This window comes from Balaenoptera borealis, assembly GCF_965194805.1.
Source record: "Balaenoptera borealis genome assembly, chromosome: 12".
Lineage (NCBI taxonomy): Eukaryota > Metazoa > Chordata > Mammalia > Artiodactyla > Balaenopteridae > Balaenoptera > Balaenoptera borealis.
Genome location: NC_138869.1, coordinates 54,219,228 through 54,238,149, shown reverse-complemented (window position 1 = coordinate 54,238,149; position 18,922 = coordinate 54,219,228). Strand labels below are relative to the sequence as shown.

Sequence of the window (18,922 nt, the reverse complement as noted above, 5' to 3'; positions counted from 1 at the left end):
TCCTACAGGTGCCAATGACCCAGGGTTCTCAAGGACTGCCCCAGCAGTCATACCAACAGCCAATCATGCTACCTAACCAGGCAGGCCAAGGGTCCCTCCCAGCCACTGGAATTCCTGTGTACTGTAACGTCACACCGCCGACCCCTCAGAACAACCTTAGGCTGATGGGCCCTCACTGTCCCTCCAGCACTGTCCCCGTGATGTCAGCCAGCTGCAGGACCAACTGTGCCAGTATGAGCAATGCTGGGTGGCAGGTCAAGTTCTGAGCACTCTGGCCACGGTGCATGTCTTCAGATGCTACTCATGGCCTTTAAGGGAGGAGGAGCAAGGTGCGAAAACTCACTGAGGACTTAAGTATTCACTCAACACCCAAATGACTGCTGCTGGTATTCTGTAAAAAACAAAACAAAACAAAACAAAAAAACAAACAAAAAAAAAACAGAGACTAATCCACACATTAGCTGGTTAATGGTGCATATTTCCGTCATGTCTGCTAGGTATGCCTTTCTAGCTTAGCTAGTGACATGAATTCATCAAGGTAAGATTTTCTCCTACCACTGAATACCACTGTGTAGATGATAATATCCCTAATTTGGATTATTAGTTTTGTACTTTGTGTTGACTTACTTTGTGATGCTAAAAGTATTTAAAAATTATATACTGAAATCACATTGTACCAAAGCTGTAATGGAAAAGAATTGATGAATGGAAGGAATAATTTATATACACTATAGAGTTTTCTTTTTTTAATGGATATATACTGTATTGTAGTGTTTAATCAAAATAAAACTATTTGACCTTATGGAGGAAGGTCATGTTTTTACCACCAGTTTGCTTCACTCTCTGTTCCAATATATGTTGCCTTATGTGTCACTGTTACCCCTTTTGAGCACTATTTCATGAACAATGCACAGAAAAGAAAGATGTTCCAGGTGTTTGTAGATGAACTGGCATCACCTTCGTAGGCAAACACTGAGCCAACTGTAGTTTCTTGTCATGAATACTACAGGGGTCCTGAAAATCAGGCGACATCATCTCATCTGTTCATTGACTTCACATTTTTGAAATGTGTACCTTGCTTTTAGTTTTAGGCCCATTGAATGCATGCAGCTATACTTCAGCAACTAGGAAAACCTGAGTATCCTTGGTAACAACAGCTCTACACCAAACTCTATACCAAACCCTGATCCACCTCCATTCAAATTCCGTCATCTACCTGGAAAACAAGGTATCTTTGCTTAGAGGGAGATTAAAAGAGGCGCAGTCTAATTCACCCATTATACTGGGTCACACAATGTAACGTACCACTAATATTGACAGTAGGTCAGTATCTCAAAGGTGCTGTTTGTCCTAATAATTTAAAACAAGGCAAAATATTGCAATTTGTTTACAAATACTCAGAACATTCACAAAAAAAAAAGAAAGAAAATTAGAAGAAGGCTGTTCCTGTCTAATCCCAAAATGTTTAACTCCCTATAGATTCTGCAGGTAAGACTGATTTATGACAACCTTTGAAAAATAATATCAGAACTCTGTATACCATCTTTGGCCCTTCCAGGAGATATTTAATGAGGGACCAAAACCCCATAGCTTTCACTTTGCTATGGCAGTACAATGACTAACAGTTTTGTATTTTATACGCTCTACCTAAAAACCATTATTACCAATGAGAAGGATTTGGAAAGTATATCTGGATAATTGCCATTGTTTTTCATATTATCACATTCTCTATATTAGATTTTTCCCTGTTCATGTTGTTTAGCTGGAGATAGAGTTAGGCAGCTAGTTAAAAACTCAACCTACCAGATTACCATTCCTTAATTTTACACTATTGTTTTATTTTTCCTTTAAAGGGGATTTTTTACACATACTATCATTAGTTTTATTCCTTGTGAAAAGTCTGTCCCATTTTCCCAAATCTCAGTCTCCTGATTTCTTCATAATAAGTAAACCGTATGAAAAACACTATAAAAAGAGGATGTTGCATTTTTTTTAATTGAGCCATTAAACCAATAGGCTGAGTAGCTTTTAAAACAAGAGCTGCTCTGAGAAGAAGCTATGTGTTTCCCTAATTAATATCTTCCCCTAATAGAAGGAGGGGGCTGACCAATATAGATTCATTTTTAAATATATTCACCATGTAGCCCTCTGATCTTGGCAGTGATCCCAAACTCAAGGATCCAAATATGAGTCTGAATGTTTATTTTCTTTTCATACAATTCTGAGAAACTCTGAGCATTTCTTTAATGATTCTTAGAATTATTGAGCTTTCTTTCCCATGGATTTGAAACATACGTCATGCTAATAAGAATAAAGACAGACCTTCTTTCTTGTTGGCCATTCTTCTCCAAATGTGTTACACTCTTTCATATTTAGACATTTGACTTTATTGCATAAATCCCTTAGGTTACTGCTTCCAGCTGAGACATCTTCCTTACTTTCACTAAATATTTGCATCCAGCATTACCTTATTCCTAATCTCATGTTATGCTTACTGTCTTTTTACATTTGAATATTCACGGTGGTTGTGTAGAGCGCGGGTCCCCAACCCTACCGGTCCGCAGCCTGTTAGGAACCCGGGCCACACAGCAGGAGGCTCCCCATTGCCCTCACTACCGCCTGACCATCCCCCCCAGCCCCACACCCACATCCGTGGAAAAACTGTCTTCCACGAAACTGGTCCCTGGGGCCAAAAAGGTCGGGGACTGCTGGTGTAGAAAGACAGTTTTATTAGTGAAGCACTTCCAGAATTTAATTTACCTTCAGGAGAACATTCCGTTTTTTTCACATTAGTTAAAATTTTATTACAATCACATTTTGAAAATACATATTACATATATGTCTATAAACTTATATGGATACATACATATGGATATGTACATATGCAAATATACGAATATACACAGTCATCCCTAGTGATCCTCCATGTGAATGTAAAAGAGAACACAAGTGACATGCATTCATTTATTCAGCAAACTTTTATTGCATACTTGATTATATCCTAATTATGTGGCACAATTTAAAATAAAAGTGCAAATAAATTTCACACCCATAGATTTATTCTTGTAAGTTTTATCATACATTTGGTTATTCTGTGATAGTTGTAACTAAATGTGCTAACTAAGATACCGATGAATTTCAGCCATAATTATTTTATTGTTTTAATATCGTTCCCCAGGAGGTGGGGTAGGATAAGACAGTGTGTTATATAACATTATGGAAATGGATTTATGTCATTAATTATAAGTATAGTTGGAGGATTTAGATAAAGTCGTAAATCATCATAACAAAGTAAGTGGGGTACCTCTGAGCCAGAGCAGCTTCACAAGAAAGGATGGAAGGACAAAGCAGTTCTAGCTCCTAACTCTTAGCAATTCTATTTTATGTGCAGCAAAGCTTTAGCGGCATGTATTTTCTTTTTCCCTCTTGGACAGAAACTTCTGTATATAAGTGCCCTGTCTTAAGCTGCATCACAAGGCACAGCTCCTATAACCCGTCAGGATAAAACAAATGAGACCGAACAGAACATGGAGACAGCACAGGAGGGCTGCCAAGTCTCCATCACGACATATTCTGTACCAATACCCAATACGCAATGAAATCGGATATTAACTACCTAGTCCCTCTTGTTTAAAAAAAAAAAATGGTGAGACCTTTATCCATTCTGACTCACAAAACATTTTTTGTTTTCTGTACTTTGCTGGATGCCACTTCTTCTACACAAGACCAGAAATCTTTGCTTCTTCCCATACTATTCTGTCCAAAACCCTCTTTACTGAGAAAGTTGTTCTCTTTAGGGCTTTGACACTGTTTTCCAATAGTTCTCAGCTGTAGTGTTTGTTTCAAGTTCAAATCTTTATCACTTGCCTTCTGTGAAGTTTTGTAACCTCCAGTCTTCTCCCCCCAAAAGATCTGCCACTATTATGTGTGGCAAGAGCTTTTCACTCTTGGAGCTGGGCTCTCTACTCCTCTCGGCATTGTGTACACAGTGGGGGTGAGAGGCATCTGATACTATTCTTCTGAAGAGGAAAATCATTTTCTGATCGATGTCCTAACAGAGAACCGAGTCTTCTACTGGGCATGAGGTTGCTTCCTCTCAGACAATAATAACCAGCTCCCTGACTGCAGCAGCTCAGGGAATGCTTTGAAATTAGGGTTCGTTATTTGATTTGTTTTACTGCCTTATTCCGTATTACTCTCAGTATTGTCATAGAAGGAGAAGGAAGAGGTCAGATACTGAGCAAATAGGAGGAGACGTAAATCTGAAGGGGGTGAGCCCTGAAACCGGATTCGATGGACAGTCAAGGAGCAAACCCAGCAGGCACTTATGATAATGTGTGTGCCACTGATGCACCGGTCCGACCGATTCAGCATCCTGTCAGAAGAGAGTCGCTTTTTGAATGTTCAAGACTTCACTCCTTTGGTGTCTGGTATATACAGAGGATGGGGGAGACATGCAGGGGTGCAGGGGAGAAGATGAGGCATAGTATAGAGATTCTGGAATTAAAAGTACGGCCGCTGGGACTTCCCTGGTGGCGCAGTGGTTAAGAATCCGCCTGCCAATGCAGGGGACACGGGTTCAATCCCTGGTGCTGGAAGATCCCACATGCCGCAGAGCAACTAAGCCCATGCACCACAACTACTGAGCCTGCGCTCTAGAGTCCACAAGCCGCAAGTACTGAGCCTGCATGCCACAACTACTGAGCCCACATGCCGCAACTACTGAAGCCTGCGTGCTCTAGGGCCTGTGTGCTGCAACTACTGAGCCCGCATGCTGCAACTACTGAAGCCCACGTGCCTAGAGCCCATGCTCTGCAACAAGAGAAACCACTGCAATGAGAAGCCTGCGCACCGCAATGAAGAGTAGCCCCCGCTCGCCACAACTAGAGAAAGCCCGTGCGCAGCAACAAAGACCCAAAGCAGCCAAAAAAAAAAAAAGTAGGGCAGCCTATTTGAAGTTCTGAATCATGTTTCTTGCTAAAAGATCCAGCGTCCCCATAAGAATGGCCCAAGAAAACAGATCTGGTTAAATGTGGGGGCAACTTAGGGCCTTACTGCGCTCTCTGTACCCCCAAAGTTTTCATTGTATTAATAGCTTGGAAACCATTGCTGTTTGCATTGCCGTAATGCTATCATAAAACAACCCCCCTTCTTGTAATTCGATTCCTTTGCGTACAGAGTTTGCAGCTGACTCTTCTGGGTTCTCCAGCAATTAAGTCAGTAGGACCTCTGTCTGGGCACTTACATCACCCCCCTTTTGTATAAAATACCTCAGCTCATACAGGATTCACATTTCCTTGAAGAAACGAATGTGCATACCATCCTATCATGGGGTGACTGGAAGAAACACCAAGCATATAATGCCATCTGGGTCACTTATATCTGTCCCATGAATTGTTTCCAAACTGATGAAAAACACAGGAGCAGGAAAATCACCTGTTTTTTTTTCTTTTTAAGAAACAAGACAATCACCTGTCATTTTCAAGTGTTTAAATTTTTTTGTCTACAAGAAGGAGACCACATTTTCAGATGAAATGCACAAGCCAATTTCATCCTTTTCAAAAGAGAGAAGAGTTACTTAAGGTGCTTAATCGTAATGTAATAGGGAGCAATGGCCTGAGACAGAGAAAAGCAGCAATTTAAATTAGACATTAAGAAAAATTTCACTGGAAGCAAGGGCAATTATACAATGAAATAATTTCCTAAGGGAGAAACAGTGAGGCACCATTAAAAAGAGTTGTTTAAAAGAGAGTAGATTAAAAAACACTTGCAGCTGAGGCTGCTGGAGGATCGTTTTATGATTTATTGCTTTACTCTGCCTGCGTGTCATACTCACGAGATTTCCCAGGCTCAGCTAGCTTACCTTCCATCAAGCAAGGATCTGCATGGTGCCAGAGACTATGATGTCTGTATTTTATTTTTCTTTATGCAAAAATGTAGACAGAGCTCTAAATGGAGTACCAGTGGAAAAGGCAAGGAGAACCTAGAGGGCTCTATTTGTTAGAAAACTACTCTGTGTCAGTGTCCTAGGATATTTTACACACATGCACACCTCTCTCTCTCTCTTCAATCTTATTTAAACCTTCCCGCAACTAATTGGTTGACCTGTTCAAACTGGTGGCCATTAATCAGTTAGTATTACTGGCCATGAGGATACATGACACAATTATTCCTTCACACAGACATATTGCTATGCATGCAGCGTGGGGGGTAGATAAAGCATCCTTTACCTGATGTCCAAAGTCTTGCGTTTGAATCCTAGCTCCCATGATCAAGCACCCTCAAAAACTAACCTCTGGGTCCCGCCTGTACAGTTCTCTAATCATTGCTATTCCTTTCTTAATCTCTTTCCTCCCTTATCAGGACCAGCAATTTTCCAGCCAGTTTATGTAAGGATTTAACACTAGTTACCAGCCTACCAGCCAGGAGAGGAAGGGAGGCTGTCTTCTGAGGGGAAGAAGGGATTTCACGGTGCTTCCCAGCCCAACACTGGGGAGAGGCCACCTCCATGAACTCTGAAGGTTCAGAGGGACCTGCAGAACCAACACCCCCCGGTACATATATCAAGATGCTCCCATGCCACGTTTCGGGATTTCTGGTTTTCTTAACCAGGGCCCTGACTTTAGCACGGCAGACCTTTTCAGCTGAGCATTCAATGTCTCTGGAGCTCTGAAATCGTGAGATCTTATGTTTGCTGTTTCCTGCTCAGCTGTGTCCCCTCTTCTACAACAGAAGCTTGAAGCCTTTTTGTGTGCTCCCAAAGAGGCCCTCTGGCTCTCACCCTTAAGACTTGAACTGTGAATGGTCTTTGGTTCTTTGTTAGCCCTCCGCAGAGTGTCCATGCAACTTAGCAATAATTCTAGCTACCTCTCCACTGCCTTGCAGGTATTTTCTCCTCATGTCTTTCATATGCTTGAATCATCATCCCTTCAAGGGCATTTTCCCCCACAGGGATGCTTTGCCCCATCACACCAGGGCAATATTTAGCAAGGGAACCGTGTGTCAAGGGACTCAGGACAGCATCTTACACCACTCTTGGCACCACTTGTATTAATTAGTTCAGGCCTCTGAAAAGCAGATGCCAAGATGGAATTAGACTTTCTAGAGATTTAGAAGGAAAATTTGGTAAGGAAAAATGTGTAGGGAGTTGCAGGAAGCCATCAGAGTCATCTGACTTGATGCAAGTCTGGCCTCTGTGGAGGAGAGAGGAAAAGTCTTAGAATTCAGTGCAATTAAAGAAAGTTTCATCGAGATCTACAGGGGGGTCCTCAGGTCAAAGTCTCTGTCAGAGACCCACATGTCTCAGGAGTGAGCCTACCGTAGCATCTCTGCTGAGCTCATTAGTGTCTTGGGCGGTGTGTTTGCCTTGGTGTAAAGGCAGTGATGGTTTTCAGAGTCCCCACAGTCAGAGATATGAGAGGTGCATTCCTATGGCTGCCACACACAGAGACCCAGAGTCCATCCATCTTGACAATTCAACCTTCTGTATGGCTAAAGTCCTCTGCATTCAGCCAGTGGATAAGAAGAGTGAGAAGTGACACACATCACGGAGGGAGAGAGGGAGGGAGACGGATGGACTGAGAGTTTGGGATTGGTAGATGCAAACTATTACATTTAGAATGGAGAAACAACAAGGTCCTAATGTTTAGCACAGGGAACTATATACAATATCCTGTGATTAAACCATAATGGAAAAGAATATAAAAAAAGAATGTATATGTGTATAACCGAGTCACTTTGCTATACAGCAGAGACTGGCACAACATTGTAAATCAACTATACTTCAATTAAAAAAAAAAAAAAAGTGACACACATCCCTCTATTCACAAGGATGCACTTCATTGAGAGTCTGAGAAATGTGTACCTGGTTGGGGGGCCACTTAGCAGCATGAAGTCTACAATAAAGAACAAGAAACGCAAGCCTTTGATGGACAGCGGGTCATTCCTGCCACTTAGAATAAATAAATAAATAAATAAAAGTGAGTGGAAAGCTAACAAAAATGTCATTATTCTGATGGCATGAATGATGAAAAAAGAAAGAAAAATTAAACAATATTAGAAAGGAAAAACAGGGCTTAACTACAAACACAGTATAAATCAAAATAAAGTGTCGATGCTCTGAACAACTTTATGCCAATAAGTTTTAAAACTAGATAACGTATTGGCAAAATATTGATTACCAAGAATGACAAAAAGTAAATGCAAAACCTGAGTAACATGATAACAGATTACAATAATTTACAGTTAAAGATATTCCAGGGACTTCCCTGGTGGTCCAGTGGCTAAGACTCTGTACTCCCAGTGCAGGGGGCCCAGGTTCGTTCCCTGGTCAGGGAACTAGGTCCCACATGCCACAACTAAGAGTTCACATGTTGCAACTAAAGATAGATCCCAGGTGCTTAAACTAAAACCCGACGCAGCCAAATAAAGAAATAAATTTTTTGAAAAAAAAAAAAAAAAAGATACTCCAATCCCCAAACACCAGACTCAGAAATATTTACAAGGGACTCCCACAAAACCATCTTATATACATTCTTACAGATTTTTTTTAAAGGCCATTCCCAAAATAGCATACGAGTCTGCTAAAACCATGAAATCAGAACAAAACAAGGAAAGCAGAAGACAGTCAAATCACAGTCAAACTCATTCGTGAAAACAGATGCAAAATATTTGCAATGAAATATTAACAAATGCTACCCAACAATATGTATATGTGTGATCGCATCAGAAGAAACCAAACCTGCTGACATCTTGATCTTGGGCTTGAAGCCTCCAGAACTGTGAGAAAATAAATCTCTGTTGTTTAAACCAGGGTTCCCCAACCCCCAGGTCATGGACTGGTACCAGGATGCAGCCTGTTAGGAACCAGGCCACACAGGAGGAGGTGAGCAGCGGGCAAGTGAGTGAGGCTTCCTCTGCTGCTCCCCATCGCTGGCATTACCACCTGAACCTCCCTGCTCCCAGTCCGTGGAAAACTTGTCTTCCACGAAACCAGTCCCTGGTGCCAAAAAGGTTGGGGACCACTGGTTTAAACCACCTCATATGAGGTATTTTGTTATGGCATCCTAGCAGACTAATACATCAGTTCTCCACATATTAAACTAAGAACTCAAACTGATTATAAACAATGTTTCAACCTATTTTTCAGGAACTTCTGAAGTGTACCCTAAAATTCACGTAGAATAGTCAACAGCTAAGAACATCAAATAAATATGAAGGAACAAGATGAGAGTGTTGAGAGACCTTCAAGATGGCGGAGGAGTAAGACGCGGAGATCACCTTGCTCCCCACAAATACATCAGAAATACATCTACATGTGGAACAACTCCTACAGAACACCTACTGAACGCTGGCAGAAGACCTCAGACTTCCCAAAAGGCAAGAAACTCCCCACGTACCTGGGTAGGGCAAAAGAAAAAATGAAAACCAGAGACAAAAGAATAGGGACGGGACCTGCACCAGTGGGAGGAAGCTGTGAAGGAGGAAAAGTTTCCACACACTAGGAAGCCCCTGCACTGGTGGAGACGGGAGGTGGCTGAGGGGAAGCTTAGGAGCCGCGGAGGAGAGCACAGCAACAGGGGTGCAGAGGGCAAAGCGGAGAGATTCCCGCACAGAGGATCAGTGCCGACCAGCACTCACCAGCCCGTGAGGCTTGTCTGCTCACCTGCCGGGGCGGGTAGGGGCTGGGAGCTGAGGCTCAGGCTTCAGAGGTCAGATCCCAGGGAGAGGACTGGGGTTGGCTGCGTGAACACAGCCTGAAGGGGGCTAGTGCGCCACAGCTAGCTGGGAGGGAGTCCGGGAAAAACTCCGGACCTGCCTAAGAGGCAAGAGACCATTGTTTCAGGGTGCGCAAGGAGAGGGGATTCAGAGCACCGCCTAAACAAGCTCCAGAGACGGGCGCGAGCCATGGCTATCATCGCAGACACCAGAGACGGTCATGAAACGCTAAGGATGCTGCTGCAGCCACCAAGAAGCCTGTGTGCAAGCACAGGTCACTATCCACACCTCCCCTCCTGGGAGCCTGTGCAGCCCGCCACTGCCAGGGTCCCGTGATCCGGGGACAACTTCCCCGGGAGAACACATGGTGCAACTCAGGCTGGTGCAACGTCATGCTGGCCTCTGCTGCCACAGGCTTGCCCCGCATTCCGCACCCCTCTCTCCCCCTGGACTGAGTGAGCCAGAGCCCCCTAATCAGCTGCTACTTTAACCCCGTCCTGTCTGAGTGAACAACAGATGCCCTCGGGTGACCTAAATGCAGAGGCGGGGCCAAAATCAAAGCTGAACCCCAGGAGCTGTGCGAACAAAGAAGAGAAAGGGAAATTTCTCCCAGCAGCCTCAGGAACAGCAGATTAAATCTCCACAATCAACTTGATGTACCCTGCAACTGTGGAATACCTGAATAGACAATGAATCATCCCTAAATTCAGGCGGTGGACTTTGCAAGCAACTGTAGACTAGGGGTTTGCTGTATGTGACTGAATGGTTTCTGGTTTTATGCTTTTCTTAGTTTAGTATTTAGAGTTTATTATCACTGGTAGATTTCTTTATTGATTTGGTTGCTCTCTTCCTCTTGTTTTTTTATATATATAGATAGATATTTTTTCCTTTTTCTCTTTTTGTGAGTGTGTATGTGTATGCTTCTTTGTGTGATTTTGTCTGTATAACTTTGCTTTTACCATTTGTCCTAGGGTTCTGTCTGTCCATTTTTTTTCTTTAGTTTTGTTTTAGTATAGTTTTTAGCCCTTGTTATCATTGGTGCATTTGTTTTTTGGTTTGGTTGCTCTCTTCTTTTTTTCTTTATTACTTTTTAATTATTTTATTTTATTTTTAATTATTTTTTAATTTTTTATTTTAATAACTTTATTTTATTTTTTTCTTTCTTTCTTTTTTTCTCCCTTTTCTTCTGAGCCGTGTGTCTGACAGGGTCTCGGTGCTCTGGCCAGGTGTCAGGCCTGTGCCTCTGAGGTGGGAGAGCCGAGTTCAGAACACTGATCCACCAGAGACCTCCTGGACTTTGATCCACACAATATCAAAGGTTGAAAGCTCTCCCAGAGATCTCCATCTCAACACTAAGACCCAACTCCACTCAACGACCAGCAAGCTACAGTGCTGTATACCCTATGCCAAACAACTAGCAAGACAGGAACACAACCCGACCCATTAGCAGAGAGGCTGCCTAAAATCATAATAAGGTCACAGCCACCCCAAAACACACCACCGGACACTGTCCTGCCCACCAGAAGGACAAGATCCAGCCTCATTCACCAGAACACAGGCACCAGTCCCCTCCAACAGGAAGCCTACACAACCCCTGAACCAACCTTACCTACTGAGAGCAGACACCAAAAACAATGGGAACTACGAACCTGCTGCCTGCGAAAAGGAGACCCCAAACACAGTAAATTAAGCAAAATGAGATGACAGAGAAACACACAGCATAGGAAAGAACAAGGCAAAAACCCACCACACCTAACAAATGAAGAGGAAATAGGCAGTCTACCTGAAAAAGAATTCAGAGTAATGTTAGCAAAGTGGATCCAAAATCTCAGAAATAGAATGGAGAAAACACAAGAAACGTTTAACAAGGATCTAGAAGAATTAAAGAGCAAACAAACAATGATGAACAACACAATAAATGAAATTAAAAATTCTCTAGAAGGAAACAATAGCAGAATAACTGAGGCAGAAGAACGGATAAATGACCTGGAAGATAAAATGGAAATAACTACTGCAGACCAGAATAAAGAAAAAGGAATGAAAAGAATTGAGGACAGTCTTAGAGACCTCTGGGACAACATTAAATGCACCAACATTCGAATTATTGGGGTCCGAGAAGAAGAAGAGAAAAAGAAAGGGACTAAGAAAATATTTAAAGAGATTATAGCTGAAAAATTCCCTAATATGGGAAAGGAAACAGTCAATCAAGTCCAGGAAGTGCAGAGACTCCCATACAGGATAAATCCAAGGAGAAACAGGCAGAGACACATATTAATCAAACTATCAAAAATTAAATACAAAGAAAAAATATTAAAAGCAGCAAGGGAAAAACAACAAATAACATACAAGAGATTCCCCATAAGGTTAACAGCTGATCTTTCAGCAGAAACTCTACAAGCCAGAAGGGAGTGGCAGGATATATTTAAAGTGATGAAAGGGAAAAACCTACAACCAAGATTACTCTACCCAGCAAGGATCTCATTCAGTTTCGATGAAGAAATTAAAACCTTTACAGACAAGCAAAAGTGAAGAGAATTCAGCACCACCAAACAAGCTTTACAACAAATGCTAAAGGAACTTCTCTAGGCAGGAAACACAAGAGAAGGAAAAGACCTACAATAACAAACCAAAAACAATTAAGAAAATGGTAATAGCAACATACATATTGATAACTACCTTAAATGTAAATGTATTAAATGCTCGAACCAAAAGACATAGACTGGCTGAATGGCTACAAAAACAAGACCCTTATATATGCTGTCTACAAGAGACCCCCTTCAGACCTAGAGACACATACAGACTGAAAGTGAGGGGATGGAAAAAGATATTCCATGCAAATGGAAATCAAAAGAAAGCTGGTGTAGTAATTCTCATATCAGACAAAATAGACTTTAAAATAAAGACTTTTACAAGAGACAAAGAAGGACACTACATAATGATCAAGGAATCAATCCAAGAAGAAGATATAACAATTGTAAACAATTATATTTATGCACCCAACATAGGAGCAGCTCAATATATAAGGCAAATGCTAACATCCATAAAAGGGGAAATCGACAGTAACACAATCATAGTAGGGGACTTTAACACCCCACTTTCACCAATGGACAGATCATCCAAAATGAAAATAAATAACAAAATACAAGCTTTAAAAGATACATTTAAAAAGATGGACTTAACTGATATTTATAGGACATTCCATCCAAAAATGACAGAATGCACTTTCTTCTCAAGTGCTCATGGAACATTCTCCAGGATAGATCATATCGTGGGTCACAAATCAAGCCTTGGTAAATTTAAGAAAATTGAAATTGTATCAAGTATCTTTTCTGACCACAATGCTATGAGACTAGATATCAATTACAGGAAAAAAATCTGTAAAAAATACAAACACATGGAGGCTAAACAATACACTACTAAATAACCAAGAGATCACTGAAGAAATCAAAGAGGAAATCAGAAAATACCTAGAAACAAATGACAATGAAAACACGATGACCCAAAACCTAGGGGATACAGCAAAAGAAGTTCAAGACGGAAGTTTATAGCAATACAATCCTACCTCAAGAAACAGGAAACACACCAAATAAACAACCTAACCTTACACCTATGGCAATTAGAGAAAGAAGAACAAAAAAACCCCAAAGTTAGCAGAAGGAAAGAAATCATAAAGATAAGATCAGAAGTAAATAAAAAGGAATGAAGGAAACAAGAGCAAAGATCAATCAAACTAAAAGCTGGTTCTTTAAGAAGATAAAATTGATAAACCATTAGCCATACTCATCAAGAAAAAAAGGGAGAGGACTCAAATCAATTGAATTAGACATGAAAAAGGAGAAGTAATAACTGACACTGCAGAAATACAAAGGGTCATGAGAGATTACTACAAGCAGCTATATGCCAGTAAAACGGACAACCTGGAAGAAATGGACAAATTCTTAGAAAAGCACAACCTTCCGAGACAGAACCAAGAAGAAACAGAAAATATAAACAGATCAATCACAAGCACTGAAATTGAGACTGTGATGAAAACTCTTCCAACAAACAAAAGCCCAGGACCAGATGGCTTCACAGGTGAATTCTACAAACATTTAGAGAAGACCTAACATCTATCCTTCTCAAACTCTTCCAAAATATACCAGAAGGAGGAACACTCCCAAATGCATTCTACAAGGCCAACATCACCCCGATACCAAAACCAGACAAAGATGTCACAAAGAAAGAAAACTACAGGCCAATATCACTGATGAACATAGATGCAAAAATCCTCAACAAAATACTAGCAAACAGAATCTAACAGCACATTAAAAGGATCATACACCATGATCAAGTGGGGCTTATCCCAGGAATGCAAGGATTCTTCTATATACACAAATCAATCAATGTGATAAACCATATTAACAAACTGAAGGATAAAAACCATATGATCAGACTTCCCTAGTGGCGCAGTGGTTATGAATCCGCCCGCCAATGCAGGGGACACGGGTTCAAGCCCTGGTCCAGAAAGATCCCACATGCCGCGGAGCAACTAAGCCCGTGCACCACAACTACTGAGCCTGCACTCTAGAGCCCGCGAGCCACAACTACTGAGCCCATGTGCCTAAAGCCTGTGCTCCACTACAAGAGAAGCCACCACAATGAGAAGCACGTACACCTCAATGAAGAGTAGCCCCCACTTGCCGCAACTAGAGAAAGCCTGTGCACAGCAACGAAGACCCAACACAGCCAAAAATAAATAAATAAATACATAAATTTAAAAACAGAAAAAAACAAACAAAAAAACCCATATGATCATCTCAAAAGATGCAGAAAAAGCTTTTGACAAAATTCAACACCCATCATTTATGATAGAACCACTCCAGAAAGTGGGTATAGAGGGACCCTACCTCAACATAATAAAGGCCATATATGACAGACCCACAGCCAATATCATTCTCAATGGTGAAAAACTGAAATGATTTCCACTAAGGTCAGGAACAAGACAAGCTTGCCCACTCTCACCACTGTTATTCAACATAGTTTTGAAAGTTTTAGCCACAGAGATCAGAGAAGAAAAAGAAATAAAAGGAATCCAATTCAGAAAAGAAGAAGCAAAACTGCCACTGTTTTCAGATGACATAATGCTATACAGAGAATCCTAAAGATGCTACCAGAAAACTACTAGACCTAATCAATGAATTTGGTAAAGCAGCAGAATACAAAATTCATGCACAGAAATCTCTTGCATTCCTATACACCAACAATGAAAAATCTGAAAGAGAAATTAAGGAAACGCTCCCATTTACCAATGCAACAAAAAGAATAAAATACCTAGGAATAAACCTACCTAAGGAGACAAAAGACCTGTATGCAGAAAACCATAAGACACTGATGAAAGAAATCAATGACAACACAAACAGACGGGGAGATATACCACGTTTTTGGATTGGAAGAATCAACACTGTGAAAATGACTACACTACCCAAAGCAATCTACAGATTCAATGCAATCTCTATCAAACTACCAATGGCATTTTTCACAGAACTAGACCAAAAAATTTCACAATTTGTATGGAAACACAAAAGACCCTGAATAGCCAAAGCAATCTTGAGAAAGAAAAACTGACCTGGAGCAATCAGGCTCCTTGACTTCAGACTATACTACAAAGCTACAGTAATCAAGACAGTATGGTACAGACACAAAAACAGATATATAGATCAGTGGAACAGGATAGAAAGCCCAGAGATAAACCCACACACATATGGTCACCTTATCTTTGACAAAGGAGGCAAGAATATACAATGGAGAAAAGACAGTCTCTTCAATAAGTGGTGCTGGGAAAACTGGACAGATACATGTAGAAGAATGAAATTAGAACACTTCCTAACACCATACACAAAAATAAACTCAAAATGGATTAAAGACCTAAATGTAAGGCCAGATACTATAAAACCCTTAGAGGAAAACATGGGCAGAACACTCTATGACATAAATCACAGCAAGATCCTTTTTGACCCACCTCCTAGAGAAATGGAAATAAAAACAGGAATAAACAAATGAGACCTAATGAAACTTAAAAGCTTTTGCACAGCAAAGGAAACAATAAACAAGACAAAAAGACAACCCTCAGAATGGGAGAAAATATTTGCAAACAAAGCAACTGACAAAGGATTAATCTCCAAAATATACAAGCAGCTCATGCAGCTCAATATCAAAAAAAACAAACAACCCAATCCAACACTGGGCGGAATACCTAAATAGACATTACTCCAAAGAAGACATACAGATTGCCAACAAACACATGAAAGGATGCTCAACATCACTAATCATTAGAGAAATGTAAATCAAAACCACAATGAGGTATCACTTCACACTGATCAGAAGGGCTGTTATCAAAAAATCTACAAACAATAAATGCTGGAGAGGGTGTGGAGGAAAGGGAACACTCTTTCACTATTGGTGGGAATGTAAATTGATACAGGCACTATGGAGAACAGTATGGAGGTTCCTTAAAAAACTAAAAATAGAACTAGCATACAACCCAGCAATCCCACTACTGGGCATATACCCTGAGAAAACCATAGTTCAAGAAGAGACATGTACCACAATGTTCACTGCAGCACTATTTACAATAGCCAGTACATGGAAGCAACCTAAGTGTCCACAGACAGATGAATGGATAAAGCACATGTGGCACATATATACAATGAAGTATTACTCAGCCATAAAAAGTAACGAAATTGAGTTATTTGTAGTGAGGTGGATGGACTTAGAGTCAGTCACAGAAAGTGAAGTAAGTCAGAAAGAGAAAAACAAATACTATATGCTAACACATATATATATGGAATCTAAAAAGAAAATGGTTCTGATGAACCTAGGGACAGGAAGGGAACAAATACGCAGATGTAGAGAATGGACTTGAGGACACGGGGAGGGGGAAGGGTAAGCTGGGACGGAGTGAGAGAGTGGCATGGAGATATATACACTATCAGATGTAAAATAGATAGCTAGTGGGAAGCAGCTGCATAGCACAGGGAGATCAGCTAGGTGCTTTGTGACCACCTAGAGGGGTGGGATAGGGAGGGTGGGAGGGAGGCGCAAGAGGGAGGGGATGAGGGATATATGTATACATACAGCTGATTCACTCTGTTATACAGCAGAAAATACCACAACATTGTAAAGCAATTATACTCCAATAAAGATGAAAATAATAAAGATATACAGTTAACATTTCATGGTGTTAACACACCAGCAAATTAATATATCCACAGGAATAAAATAAAGGACCCAGAAACAGACACAACCACAAATAAGAATAATGCAACACAAACTCTAGGAAAATGATACTTTATCCAGTAATGGGAATGAGACTATACGTAATCTCTATGAAAAAAATATAATTAAATATTTTATCTCACAAGGTACAGAGAAATAACATTAAAGCAGATGAAAATCCTAAATTATATAAGTTATGGATGTGTTAATTTCTTTGATGAGGGGAGGTCTTTCACAATGTATACACATATCAAATCACCATGCTGTATACCTTAAATAACTTATAATTTTATTTATCAATTATACCTCAGTAAAGCTGAAAAAAATTCTAAATATAAAATACAAAACCATAAGATATTAGGAGAAGCTACAGAAGAACATCTTCATGTCCTCAGGTTATATATTGATTTTTTTCAATGAGGATGCAAAATCACAGTAAAGAAAAAGTATTAATGAATTTTGATCACCATAAAATTTAAAACTCCTCTAAAGAAATGTCACCATGACAAGGTAAAAAGAGAAGCTATTGACTAGAAGATATTGTATACATTCAAAAAATATAAAGAACACTTAGAAATCAATTAAAAAGACACCCAACCCAATATAAAAATAGAGAACAATCAACTTACAGAAGAGTAAACTTGAATGGTCAATATACATATTAAAGTAAAGGCTCAATATCACTAGTGGTCAGGAAATAGATATAACATTCCACATACCATTTTACTCTCAATCACATTAGCAAAAATGAACAAATGTGGCAACAATAAATATTAGGTGAGAATGAGAAGCTCTTATCCACAATTGGGGGTGGGGGGGTGGGATTCGTGTGTAAATCGGTACAATCACTTTGGAAAAGAAAATAACATTATGTAGTAAAGTTGGAAATAAGCTTATCCAGCATCCAACAATACCATTTGTAGGAAAACAGCCCAGAGTACCCCTTGCACAGGTAAACAAAAACGCACAAGAATGACTAATGGCAATTTTTTTTTAATTAATTAATTTATTTATTTATTTTTGGCTGCATTGGGTCTTCATTGCTGCGTGTGGGCTTTCTCTAGTTGCGGCGAGCGGGGGCTAGTCTTCATTGCGGTGCAGGGGCTTCTCACTGCAGTGCCTTCTCTTGTTGTGCAGCACAGGCTCTAGGCATGTGGGCTTCAGTAGTTGTGGCACGTGGGCTCAGTAGTTGTGGCATGAGGGCTCTAGAGCGCAGGCTTAAGTAGTTGTGGCACACGGGCTTAGTTGCTCCGCAGCATGTGGGATCTTCCCGGACCAGGGCTCGAACCCGTGTCCCCTGCATTGGCAGGTGGATTCTTAACCACTACGCCATCAGGAAGTCCCTAATGGCAATTTTTTTAAAAGAAAAAAATTGGGATCAGCCTAAATTCCTACAAATAGAATGGATTGATGCATTTATACAATGAAATGAAATACAACAGTAATAATGAATGAACTAATAAGCACGGGAAAATCTCAAAAACAAATTTCTGATCAACATGCAAATAGAAAAGAAATATCTAAAATATAATACTCAAATAAACTTGAAAACATTCAAAATAATACTGTGGTTCATGAATACGGATAAAGTATAATTTAAAATGTGCAATAAAATATGCAGGTGAATAATATTAAATTTAGACTACTGCTTCATAATAGGAAGAAGAGGGTGAAGAATGGAAAGGGCATATTTATATAAGAAGCTTCAAATTGATCTGAAATATAAAATTGGAATGAAATGTAAAAACAATAATGACACAAAAAATAGATGGTTAAAGAGCTGACTGTTTGCAAAATTTATTCTCTCTATTTTCCTGAAACCTTGAGATTTCAAAGTAAACATTATTTGAAGACACATAGGAAAAGGTGTTTTGTTGTTTGTTGTAGTTTTATCACTTTAGTTCTGACTTTGGTGAGACTCCATAACTGAGAAATAGCCTACATTTCTTCT

At 40.2% G+C, this 18,922-nt stretch overlaps 2 protein-coding genes across 29 annotated transcripts in view; one reads left to right on the top strand and one right to left on the bottom strand.

Moving 5' to 3' along the window:
* The window catches only part of ARPP21 (cAMP regulated phosphoprotein 21), a 166,458-nt gene extending 165,635 nt beyond the window's left edge, over positions 1 to 823 (top strand). For all 26 annotated transcript variants that reach the window (XM_082348433.1, XM_082348451.1, XM_082348450.1 and 23 more), the window contains one exon: positions 9 to 823. In XM_082348433.1, the coding sequence (XP_082204559.1) occupies positions 9 to 266 (258 nt within the window). In that variant the 3' untranslated portion in view covers positions 267 to 823. The remainder of the gene's footprint in view (positions 1 to 8) is intronic.
* Positions 1 to 18,922, bottom strand: part of LOC309608524 (uncharacterized protein) — a 191,459-nt gene that overhangs the window by 85,258 nt on the left and 87,279 nt on the right. The gene's annotated exons all lie outside the window — the stretch shown is intronic.